The sequence below is a fragment of the Balaenoptera borealis genome, assembly GCF_965194805.1.
Source record: "Balaenoptera borealis genome assembly, chromosome: 5".
NCBI lineage: Eukaryota > Metazoa > Chordata > Mammalia > Artiodactyla > Balaenopteridae > Balaenoptera > Balaenoptera borealis.
Window position 1 is genome coordinate 58,944,169 of NC_138862.1, and position 13,027 is coordinate 58,957,195.

Here is a 13,027-nt window from a genome sequence, read left to right on the forward strand (position 1 = left end):
TAGCAAGGTTACCAAAGTCCTTCTCTCACAAAGCTAACAGACTACAGGGCAGGAAGGACATATTAAATCAATAAAACCAAAAAAGGACTTTGAGGTTATAATATGTTGTCTACATTTGTTTAGTACTTCAGTGTTTTCAGCACACATAATTTTATTTGCTCTTCAAAACATATCTCTGATGTAGGAGCAATATTCTTGTCGTTTTATAGATAAGGAAACAGAAATGGGAACAAAGCATTTGCCAGAGGCCACTCCAATAGTAAGTGACCCAGGTAGGATTAAAAGGGATCATGCCCCCTCCATAAATAAATTCAGCAGCCTCTCCTTGTCTGGGCTCCTAAAGATGTTCAGCTTCCCTATCTGTCATAACATTCACTTATCTGAACATTCATCTCCCTCTCTCTTCCTTCTTTTTGTTTTCCAAATAATCAGTTTTGTTTTAGAGCCTTAGAAGAAAAAGTAAAGCAGTCCCTTGAGTTGTTTTATCACAGATGTCATCAGCCCAGCACCATCCAGTTAGGTCCACCAGACATAAGCAGGGATCACTGTGGGCCATGCAAGTTCACCTTCTCATATCACACAGGAAATAGATGGGATTCCCCAGAAGGGAGCCTCTCTTCCATGCTTCTGTGGCAAGCATATTTGCCAAAGAATTTTCCAGTGCTCATCTGAGGTGGGTTCTTGTGTTGTGTGTACACATGTACACAACCACTGGCAAGTTAGGGGTGACTGAAAGTAAGGCATGTCCTGCATTCTGTTACCATCATTGACTAGAGAAATATTTAAATACAGCAGGTCCAGATCAGAAGAATTCCTCTCCTTACTTGGTTAAAGTTCCCAAAACAAAGGTAAGCGTTGGGCAGTGGGAACAGAGAGTACAGAACATAGAGGGAGATAGCGTACTTTGTAGTTTCACGTTTCTCGTTCATTTGTTGAAATAGCTTGCAATACTTTGTGAAACTGCACCTCATCCATCCATTTATCAAGCACGGTAATATCAGTAGAGTCTCTTGGCCAATCTGAACACGAAAGTAGAATTGTGTATGATTCTGTGTCAGCAGAATCAGTGTGCAAGGGGACATATTTCCTTTCACTGTGGAGAGGGTTTGTGCTTGGGGTGCCTATAAATCCATTTTGTTTCAGCGCTCTGGAACTCAGTGAAAATGCCTAAGCAAGCTTCTTGGTGGAGGATTGCATTGGAATATGTTCCCATGCTATAAAATTTAATTGATTCCTTAAATATATTTACTATCTTTCAGTTCACATCTTTTTTTTTTTTTTTAATGTGAAGAAATAACCAGATGACAAGAGTGAAAAAAATGTGATATGTGTCCTCATGAGCCTTGTGAATCTTATGGTGAATGAAAGACAATCCTGTTCCTTTGGGGGTTCCTGACATGGGTTTCCAGGCAGTGCTGAGAAAAGGGAGGCCTTCAGAGAAATGCAGGACTGGTTTGAGTTTCTGGTCTGTGTTGGGAAAGTTGCTTGTCTTTGGTTAGTCTAGGTTTCTTCTTCTATAAGATGGGAATCATGCTACCTGCCTAACCATGTTGTTATGTTTAAATCAGAGTCATAAAGCGCCCAATCCATTTCCTCTCAAAGGTAGACTAAGGCGGGAGGGCAACTATATTGAAACACAAGTTAGAAAGAAGCACACCATACAGCAAAGAAACTATAGCATAAAATATGATGACATAATTGAAAAACCAAATGTCTGTCAGATCAATAAAAGTCAATGGACAAAATTCATCTATTAAAGGAATAAGACAGTAAGATTGAATTGCAAAGTATTACCTAAAACTTAACTGTATGTTGTTTTTAAAAGACAAAATGAATTTAAAAAGTGATTTAGTTAAGTTGAAAATAAAAGGATGAGCAATATCATACTAGGCATATGTAAACAATCAGAAAGCAGGGATCACAACCTTAATGCCAGACAATGCTGAAATTACGGCATTCAGTGGGAAAAGGAAGGCAATCTGCAGTGATAAAGAGGGCGATCCACATAACGTTCTAATTACTACAATTATTTATGCACCAAAGGATATAGCGTTAATACTCGTAAAACCTATATGAAGTACAAAGAGAAATGGAGAGTGCTTCAATAAGAGATTTTCCTTTCTCTTGGCTCATGACAGAGACAGTGGGGGACAATAAATAAGGCTAGGAAGAGTATTAAATCATACAAATAATGAGTTTGGTAATATATATAAACAGAGATTACCCTTTTAAAAAAATGACCTTGGGGCCTTCATAAATTTGATCCCAACAAAATTGTTAGTAAATTAAAAAATTAAAAGCTATACTGCAATAAATAATCTCTTATCTAACTCAGATAGAATTTAAAACCTTGAAAACAGGGAAGCCAAAATTCTGCTCCCTGGAAATGTAAGAACTCTCTCTTAAATAATTCCTGGGCTAAAGTGAAAATTAAAACAAAAATTATGGCATATCAGATGTGATGTATGTGCATGTCATACAATGCCACAACAAGGCCAGTTGCATTGCGTGTGTGTATGTGTGAGTGTGTGTGTGTGTGTGTGTGTGTGTGTGTGTGTATGCGCTCACTTGTGCACGTACCACATAAGTAACTGCTTCCCTTGTTTGATCTCTTCAGAGAAGACGTAGGGATGACTCAGAAACTTCTGAAATACCAAGGTTTAATATGAAGAGGATGCTGATTCATTCCTCCTTTATCTAAAGAATCAGAATAGTGCCTTAAATAAACTGTCATTATTGTCATCTAAGGAGGAAAGTGTGTAAACTTGCTAACAAGTGGGTGTTTTCAAAGTTAAGCTCACTTACTAGGAGGAAACTGAAACCTAGAGGTGATCTAATGTATCTATCTCAGCTCATCACATTGGGGCGTCACAGCTGCTCCTTGAGCACGGGGTGGGCTGGGGGGGCAGCTCACTTCCCTCTCTATCGTGCTCTCCTCTTCAGGTCAGTTTGTTCAGGGGAACTGGTCTACCCGACCAAGGGCCACAGGGCACAAAGAATAAAATGCCCTTAAAATAGCAAACCCAAGAAATGAGTTCTGAGTAACAAAATCTTAGTCTGAAACGTATTCTTCAATTGTCATTTTTCTGACTTACGTTTGTTTTTCATAGACTCCCCTATCAACTCTCGGCATAGCACTGAAATTCCATAACTATTCAATAACCAAGAAGAGTATGAAAGGCTGTGACCATGGATGGTGGGAAATTAATGAGCACATGTAAGTGGTTTCCATATGTGAAGAATCTAATGAAAAGCCTCGCCCAGGAGTTCAAAGCCTTGGATTCTTTTCCCCCAGAGAGTTGGCACTTTACTATTTACAGACAGGGGAACTGAGGACTACAGGAGTTAAATAACTTGCTGAAGGTCACTCAGCTCATAAGAGATTAACCCAGGTTTCAAGTCTTTATGGCTTCCAAGTCCCTGTTTCCATCACTGCTCTGTGCTGCTGGGCTATGGATGTACACGCTTCATACTTTACAAAAATAATTGGCAGAAAAACCATTGCAGCCATGGAGGAAAATAGTAAATAGAAGTCCTGATGATTACAAAAGCTAGAAACCATCAGCCAATTCTGTGCAGTAGGAGAAAGAAGCTGAGAGAAATTTAGGCGCCTGGGCTTCCCAAACTGATCTAGAAAGTCCTTACTCTCTCCCTTCATTCATCCTTTAGTTGTTGTTATTGTTTACTTGCTTCTAAAGTTATAATAGGTCTTGTATTAAAAAAAAAAAAAAATACAGGATGCCCTGTCTTTGCCAAATAGCTTCTCAGTTTACTTTAAGGAAACTTGTGAAGTTAGCCTGAGGGACTTGTCTGCTAATTCTTTGCTCACTGCTATTCCGTGAATGAAACCTTCCCTTTCTAAATGATTTTCCTGAACAACCTTCTTTGATTTCATTTAGACTCTTAGGTGACTTGCTAAATAGTCATTGATCCTTTTGGAATAGAATCTCCCTGCTTTAATGGCTTTCTTGGATCCATTATTAACATGTGGCCTGTACTCCTTTTGGCAGTATTTTTGAATCAAGGGTCTATTAAGTAAGAGGCAGAAGACCTAGGTTCAAATTGCAGCCTTGTTATTTAGTAGCTACGTTAGCTAGGACAAATTATTTAATCACTTTGATTGTCAGTCTGCAAAATGAGGTAATGAGGTGGGGTTTTTTGGCAAGCATTCAATGAAATGATGCTTACCACACACCAGAACATCTTAGCTATGATTAATAGGATTAATAGGATTGCTAAGGAAATGACATTGGATGCGTAAGTACTATGGAATGTGCCCCAAGGCTTTAAAGATACTGCATTTTGGTATTTAATTAGAGGTCCAGAAAACAAATCTTTACAAATCTATTGTAAGTTTGTATGCTTAAAATAAAGCAGTGCTTTGAAAATGAGATGCTTTTTCCCCCTAAGTAACAACCCCTGCCACCCATGATGTATTGCTGCTAAAATATGAATAGTTTCCTCCTGCAAATACCAGGAAAGCTCTCTGCCCTAAATACATTCCCTGAAGGGCCAGCTCTTCACTTTGTCTTCTGGGTTGGCTGAAATACTATCAGATTCTTTTGATACTAGTTGTACCCATGGGATTTAAAATGCCAGCCCTTCCCATTATCAGTCCTTTTCATTAGAAAGGCTCTAATTGAACTAATTCCTGGCACCTTGCTGCTAAGGTTAGCCTAAAGGCTTTGGGTCTGTCATGGAGAAGGAAGAAAAAGTAATGCTGACACCAGGAAGCCTAGTGATCCTGAATTCAGAGAACATAGGGTGGGGTATGAGTGCTCAGGGCAACTAGAATGCAGTATACAAACCTGAAGAAATGAACAGCCTTCCTACAAAGCTTTTGTCCAGCAAAGTTCCGGAGGGGAAGGCTGTTGGTGCGTTAGAAAGTGCTAGGGTTTAGTATCCCGTGAACTGTGTCCTAATGCTGCCTCTGCTTACTTGCTATTTGAACTTTAACAAATTACTTCACCTCTTTATGTCTCAGTTTTCTTACCTGTCACGTGTCTGCCCACGTACACTAACACTTGCTGGGTTTCTCCACTCTCTCGCTTTATTTTATTTTCATTTCATAAACCACCACTATGCCCCATTACATACTGTCCCCCTGTAAACTCCAGCCCAAGCATGGTTTCAAAGACCCCTTTCCTCTTGACTCCTCTTTAATGTCGAAGTGAGGCTAATCTTTGCAAGAAAACTCTAGTAAATATTAATGGCGAATTCCAATAAAAACTATGAGATACAGATAACAATCATCATGATTTTGGAATGCAGGCTTCTGATCCCAAGATGACCAACTAGAGCAGACTCTGGCCCCAACAGCTTGACTAGGCTTTCAGGCACCTCTCAGATGCTGGCTTCCGCTTAGCCAGTTGGCCACCCGCAGCTGCTGTCTCTTCCTCGTATCCCAGGAGCTGGTCTATCCGCCCATCAGCTCCTGAACTTCAGCCAATTGCAAAAGATTCGTCCTGAAATATACATGAATGATTTGAACTGTAAAATGTTAGGTTACCCCTGTGTTCTTCACACTGAATGCCAGCATCTGATCCATGGAACATGTGTGGTTCCCAAATGCTTTGGGGACCTGGAGTGATGGGCATTCACAGATTCCAGTGGAGGACATCCCCCTTCAAGCCTAGTGTCTATTGTTTCCCTTTGAGAATTTCAGCCAACCCACAAGACAGGCCTCCACTTGTGGCCAGAGTAGGCAATTCTTTTTTTGTTAGGCAGTTATTTATGTTCAAAGAAGAGAGAGGACTAAGAGAATTAAACCCGTATTTCTTCTAATTATAAGTATTGGTGAGGAAAGCAACAGGTAACAGATAGTTGGTAGTACTGCTATTTTATTTAGCAGAGGAGAAAATCAAGGGGACAGAAGTGACTCAATGACAATCACTTAGCATAGGATGGATAACTACCATCAGCTCTACCATAAGCATCTCCGTTTATGAAGCTCAAATGACCAAAGTATCAGTGAATTCGCTGTTGACAGGAGACAGGAATGCAGTTGACAGGCCCTCATGCTCTGTGTCCCCCTACTCTTACTCCTCAGGTACTGCGGCTCCTACATGGATCACCAGACAATTTTCCGAGTGCCTAACTCCTTGGTTCATGTTCAGCTTCAGTGCAGTTCAAGGCTTTCGGACAAGCCGCTTTTGGTGGAATATGGCAGTTACAACATCAGTCAACGTAAGCCGGGGATCAGCCCTTTAGAAAACCGCAATGAAGGGTTAAACAGAGGCTAACACTTTATGACTCTAAACGCTGAGAATTTAAGGAATGAAAACTGCTTCTTTATTTCTGCTATTGACGAGTATACTTTTATAATAATATTTAAATAACTATATAGTAGGAACAAAATATATGATAAATATTACATACAGTTATGTATTTATTATGCTGAAGTTTAAATTATAGAAGAAATAATATCGTTGTTTGTTACAATTGAAAAATAGTTTCTTACATTATTCCTGAAATATAGGACAATTTCTTGATTCATTGTTCTTCTTGCTAGCCATAATTTTTTGTAAATATGAGGTTTACGCCAACATTTGGTGGATTGGAGGGCGGCAGTTGCAACTCACTGTGGCTTCTGATGCAAAGAAGGACTGGTCTTTCAAGGAGAATGCAAATATCAGCCTGCAGAGTGTTGAACTTCACACTGAGAACTGCTGGAACAGTGGCCAGGAAGCGGTCAGCAGAAAAGGCAATGTCTGAGGGAAGTCATCAGTGCTGGAGAGAGTAGATACTGACCCAGGAAATTCTCAACCCATTTTTTTTTTTTTTTTTGTCTTAAACAGTAGTCTCTGAGGTTTAATAATCTAACTGCATTTTTTTGTAGTAGAAATTAAAATATATGACAATTCAAATAGGAGGCTTTCATCTGTATTCCACCTACAGTCACTTCTCCTGCCACTGGGATGCCACTCTGTGCTTGGAGAAACAGTGATTGGGTCTCAACCCATTTTAAAAGGCAGAAAGTAAGAGTTAACCACTTAGGAATCCATGAGGTTAAGTCCTGAGAGAAAGCTCAGTTAGACCCTTCCTTCTTTGCCAATGCTAATATACCTGCTTCTGGATTCAGAATATTACACTTCTGAATATCAGAATATTACAATTCCCATCAATGATACGGGTAACTAGTAAGCTACTTATTTTTAACTCTTATTTCAAACCGTGAATATTTCCTAGGAGCTCATGCTCTCCATCGTGTGCTGTTGAGTTAGTGCTTGACCTGACCATGCACCCTCCCCATTCTTTTGCACAAAGCACAGGCTAGGTAGCTTATAAGGAACAGAAATTTATTTCTCACAATTCTAGAGTCTGGAAGTCCAAGATCAGGGTGCCGGCATGGTCGAGTGAGGGCCGTCTTCTGGTCTCAGATTTCTCGTTGTACCCTCGCATGGCAGAAGGGGTGAGAGCGCTCTGTGTGGCCTCTTTTATAAAGGCCAGCACTCATCCCATTCACGAGGGCTCTGCCTCTGTCACTTATCACCTCCTGAAGGCCCCACTTCCCCCTACCATCACCCTGGGCATTAGGATTTCAACATATGAATTTGGGGGCTGGGGAACACAAATATTCAGACCACGGCAGAGAGAAAGGATTTATTAGTACTATCATGTTTAGCTATAAGCCCAGGATTAAAGATTCCATTCCAGGGAATGGATCTCTGATGAGTAGCCTGGTTGAAGTGCCCTAGGAGTCCTGAGTTTTGAGACCAGTCATTAATCTCTCTAGGTCCAACTTCTAAGATCAGTGGTTACTAATACATTTTGCCATAGAGACCCCTTGAAAATGTAATTAAAGGCACAGACCCTCAGAATAATGCATCTGGTCATAGGGGATTCAGAAACACCAGAAGGCCATTTAAATTGCCCAGAGATTCTAAAGACCGCACACTGAGCATACTGGACTCAAAGGCATCTTCCAGCTTTCTCTTTCTTCAAGTCTGTGATAAAGCCAGGTTACTGAGTCGAGGATGGAGGTGTAGGAATTTGTATATGTCGACTCAGAGCTTCTGGTGGATTAGTTTGATTTCTTTGTTCTCTTCAATACTCCTTTTTGGCCTTTCAATTACCAGCTATAGCTTCGTTTTGATGGAGAAATTGTATAATTACTACCGCTATGTTGCCACTCAGCCACTTAACAATTCACATCTCCTTGTTAATGTGGTCTGGTGACTTTTAGGGACCCACACAGATTTCCTATGTCTTATTGTCTCTAGCCTGTCCTGTTGGATCTTTTAGATGCTCCTCCGGTTTATGTGTCCCTCAGGCCCAGCGCTGTGATGGAGTAAATGACTGCTTTGATGAAAGTGATGAACTCTTCTGTGGTGGGTATTTAAGCTTCTACTATGACTTTCTTAGGAATAAATAGCTTGTCAGGATCACTGTTACTGCTGATGCATATCCTGGGTCTTTGTAGCTGTTATCTATTGCCACGTAATAAACTAGCCCCCAAACTCAGTGGCTTACGACAGTCATTTGTTCTGGATCATTCATCTGTGTGTTGTCTCAGGTATGATCAATCTAGGCTGGGCTCAGCTGGGTGGCACTGCTTTAAGCTGTGGATCCTCCTGAGCTTGGTTCTTCTCAGGTCGGGGTTGGTTCTACTCCTCGTGGTTCTTTTCCTTGTTGAGCTAGTGGCCTGGCCCTGGCAGTGGTAGAAGCAAAGGAGGGGTGACCAAAAATATAAGGTTCCCCTTAAGTCCTGGGCTTGGAGCTGGCACACCATCACTTGTGTCATATTCCATCAGTCAAATAGCTGAGGCCATAGTCAAGGGGCAGGGAAGTTTATTCTGCACACTTTGGGGCCATGGCAAGGGTGGGGACGCATAATAGTATCATAGAGAATGAGGATCTATGGTTAGGAAGTCAATCAACCACAATCTTAAATATAATCCTATTTTAAAGCACGGATCTTTCCTCTAGAAAGAAGTTCAGATTCTGCAGAGAAGTAAACACTTTCAGCATGCTCATTTATGGAGCACAGGTGTTGAGAATAAAAGAATTGATTTCTTTTTTTTTTTTTTTTTTACCTGTATAGTTTGCATCAACATCACATTGGTAATAACTAAGTGGTGGGGTATTGGATATTCCTATTTCGGGCAGAGAGTCTCTGTATTGGTTTTTCATTACTATTTGCACATCATTCCTGAATCTATCTCCAGTTTCAGGGAGCAATATGGGGAGAATAGTTCACCGGACCATATGACACCACTGGCAACACTTTCTCCTAAAGATCCAGACTTTAATTCCAATACAATTGCAATGGTGAAGCTATTTAATCTTTTTCATATTTTGGAGAAATATTAAAGTTAATATAACTAACTGAAAAATTATGTTCATAAAAAAATAACCTGTAACTCTACACCTTTTTTTTTTTTATTGACAAAACAAAATAAAACCCTCTTAACTTAGGCTTCATTAACAATTTAAATCTATAGGGTCTTCTATTTCTTAAGAAAATAAATACCATTATATAGTGATTGAGGTTGCTTTTGTTTTTTTTTCTTTTTAATAAATTTATTTATTTATTTATTTATATTTTTGGGTGTGTTGGGTCTTCGTTTCTGTGCGAGGGCTTTCTCCAGTTGAGGCGAGCGGGGGCCACTCTTCATCGCGGTGCGCGGGCCTCTCACTGTCCCGGCCTCTCTTGTTGCAGAGCACAGGCTCCAGACGCGCAGGCTCAGTAGTTGTGGCTCACGGGCCTAGTTGCTCCGCGGCATGTGGGATCTTCCCAGACCAGGGCTCGAACCCGTGTCCCCTGCATTGGCAGGCAGATTCTCAACCACTGTGCCACCAGGGAAGCCCCCTTGTTTTTTATGTTATTATTATTCCCTACTATTATGCTCCAAATGAAAGTGATTATTGTTACTTCGTAACAAGGACTGTTTTTTAGTAATTATCATTTCTCATCATGCCATGTTGGGAGCTATTCTCTAGGAGTTGACTAGGTACTAGATACTCTCAGAGTAAATAAATGAATTACTTCAGGGCAGCAACGTCCTCCCCCTACTCCTCACAAGACATACCTCTGAAAAAACAGGAGCAGATAACAAAAATGATAACTTTTCAAAAAACCAGAAATGTCTAAGGAATTATACCTTCTAAGAGTGCTTGCTACTATATTGTGCCTGTCACTGGTCTAAACGCAATTCCCGAAAATATTCCAAAGAAGAAAAATTGTAACAGATTTACACTGGTATTCCTAGTTCAGGGAATGAATGTCTCAGGGTAAAATAATTTTAAAGAGAGTTTTCCTTACCAATAGACTACAAGTCTGTTGTTCTTTAAGATCTCACATTCGTTAATCTAGTCAACAAAATTTTAGTGAGCACCTACTATTTGATCAGATGCCTGAAGAACAGAGATGGGTAAAACAAAATCCCCAATCTCAGGACACTCCACTTTGTTTAGGAAGGTAGACAAGTTCAATTTAGATAACAGTTTATGATTTTTATTTTCCTTAGAATCTTATGATGCATTTAATTGTAATTAAAGAAACAAACCGCCAGAGTTTAATGTATTTCTCCAGAAGCAAAAGTCATATCTGACAAACTCAAAGTGCTAAGAATTACACCAAAATTTAAACACGTGCTTTTCCTCATGGAGGTGTCAGTTTTGAGAAAACACATGTTTTGTTTTGTTTAAGTCATCTTAACCATTTGCACATTTTGAGGGGCACTGCTGGTCATCAGGGAGTCCCACTGATGTCTCAGGCTCACGAGCTTTCTGCCTGTTCTCCTTCCAGTGCCTCTTAAACCTGCCTGCAACTCCAGCTCCTTCAGGCAGCACGGCCCTCTGGTCTGCGACGGCTTCAGCGACTGTGAGGACGGCCGGGATGAGCAGAATTGCACTCAAAGTGAGGAGGAGCCCTCTGCACTTTGCTGTTCTTCTAATCAGACTCTTCTAAGCCCAAATCAAAATCTCTCTCTTGGGTTAGGGCAATCGACTTGTCCCAGTTTCCCCACGGAAAATCCCAGGTCCCGGGAATCCTCCTGGGCCCAGACAAAGCGGAAGAGTTGGTCACTCTAACTGGGGTGGAGTGTGTGTGTGTGTGTGTGTGTGTGTGTGTGTGTGTGTGTGAAGTCTGGAAGATTTTCCTTGCTGACTTGCTTTTAATGCTGTTCACGACTCAAGGAAACTGAGGATCGGATATAGAGAGATTTGCCAGATACTGTGATAGGGTATGGTCTATTCTAGCCCCTGCAAAAACACACACTGCCAGAGTTGTGAACAAATGTGCAATAATTCACAAAATCTGTCCATTCCCCCCCACCCCCAATGGTATAAAAGGACTGAGTATGGTGTTGATTTTTGCTCAAAAATTTTCTTGGGGAACAAGGCAAAGTAATGGCAAAGAAGTCATGGCTTAAGCCACTGATATGGCCAACTGCTTGGCATCTCCCCTACAGTGGAAGAAAGGAGAGACTATTGGGTTGATTCTCAGCCAGTGCACCTGCCTGCCTTCCTTTCAGTGGCTCTGCTGAGATGCAGGGACGGGGCAGTGTGGGGTTGTTTCATTTCCCTCTGCCATGTTTCCCAGAGCAGCAAATACCGATCCTGTGGCTAAGCCATCCTTTGTGGACGGAATTCAGTGTCATTCACTCAAATCTGTCTCTGAGTAGGAAAAATTCTTTCTTCTTTGCTCATTTTTAGGTATTCCGTGCAACAACAGAACTTTTAAGTGTGGCAATGATATTTGCATTAGGAAACAAAATGCAAAATGTGATGGCACTGTGGACTGTCCCGATGGAAGTGATGAGGAAGGCTGCAGTGAGTAGAAACATGTTCCTTCTGATCCTTTGTATTTGTTCCTGAGTTGATCTGTTTTTCATTTTTATTCCCTTCTTGGTGTAATGCCCCAGGCAGAAGTTGCCACAGGCCAGGGAAGAATAGTAAACATTGGTGAACTGAATCTGAAATGGTTTCTCAGAATTAAAAATTCTAGAGTGGATTCTGTCTTCTTTCTTGATAATAAGCATTCATGCACTAGATGTTTATACTGAGAACTTTCCCTTTCTAATAACTCTAATCAAGGGATAAGCTCTTAAATAAAAAAACTATGAGAAAGGAAATAGGTACTGGAATGCCATGGATGACTTTGTTAATTATGCCTTATGTTGTGATCAATGTCAAGTGCTGGTTCGTTCCTTAGCTATGACCTGAGAACTATAATCCACCATATGTTATTATTAGTTGTGTGGTTTCTAACTGGCCATGTGCCAACATGTTAATTATATATCCTTATCAATACTATTTACACTGGAAAATAATTGCTCTGATAACTAGTTTTTCTTAACTAGGTTTTTAAAAAAATTAATTAATTAATGATTTTACTTTTGGCTGCATTGGGTCTTTGTTGCTGTGCACGGGCTTCCTCTGGTTGTGGCTAACAGGGGCTACTCTTTGTTGCGGTGTGTGGGCTTCTCATTGCTGTGGCTTCTCTTGTTGCAGAGCATGGGCTCTAGGCACGAGGGCTTCAGTAGTTGCAGCACGCAGGATCAGTAGTTGTGGCTCGCGGGCTCTAGAGCACAGGCTCAGTAGTTGTGGCACACGGGTTTAGTTGCTCCGCAGCATGTGGGATCTTCCTGGACCAGGGCTCGAACCCGTTTCCCCTGCACTGGCAGGCAGATTCTTAATCACTGTGCCACCAGGTAAGTCCAACTAGGTTTTCATTTGTTTGGGACTTACAAATTCTCTCCCAAATCAGCACAACTTCAAGGACACTCTCAATTCTGTTGCATTTGGAACTAATCTTTTTTCTCTACCTAACAACCTGAACTCCACGGCTCCTGTTCTTATCAGTACAGCTGTTACTAATAGGTCCCCTCCTCCCCTCATGTGTGTTATTGTACAGAGACTCTGTGTCAAGGCCTATTTTCCGGAGGGAGGTAGTGGTTTGTTGGTGCTGGTTTCAGACAGACCCCCATCTCGCCTCTCTGGATAAGCCGGGGATTTCAAATTGCTTATCTGGTTAGTCAGTTCCCAACCCAGCTCAAAACTTGACTGGATTTCCAGTTTTTCT

At 41.0% G+C, this 13,027-nt stretch overlaps 1 protein-coding gene across 2 annotated transcripts in view; it reads left to right on the forward strand.

The window, feature by feature from the left end:
* The window catches only part of TMPRSS7 (transmembrane serine protease 7), a 43,038-nt gene that overhangs the window by 24,163 nt on the left and 5,848 nt on the right, over positions 1–13,027 (forward strand). For both annotated transcript variants that reach the window (XR_014245359.1, XM_082394690.1), the window contains exons 10-14: positions 3,111–3,217; positions 6,050–6,186; positions 8,223–8,330; positions 10,751–10,861; positions 11,659–11,775. Coding sequence is in view for 1 of the 2 variants with exons in the window: in XM_082394690.1 (XP_082250816.1) it covers positions 3,111–3,217; positions 6,050–6,186; positions 8,223–8,330; positions 10,751–10,861; positions 11,659–11,775 (580 nt within the window). In the remaining variant the exon portion in view is untranslated. The remainder of the gene's footprint in view (positions 1–3,110; positions 3,218–6,049; positions 6,187–8,222; positions 8,331–10,750; positions 10,862–11,658; positions 11,776–13,027) is intronic.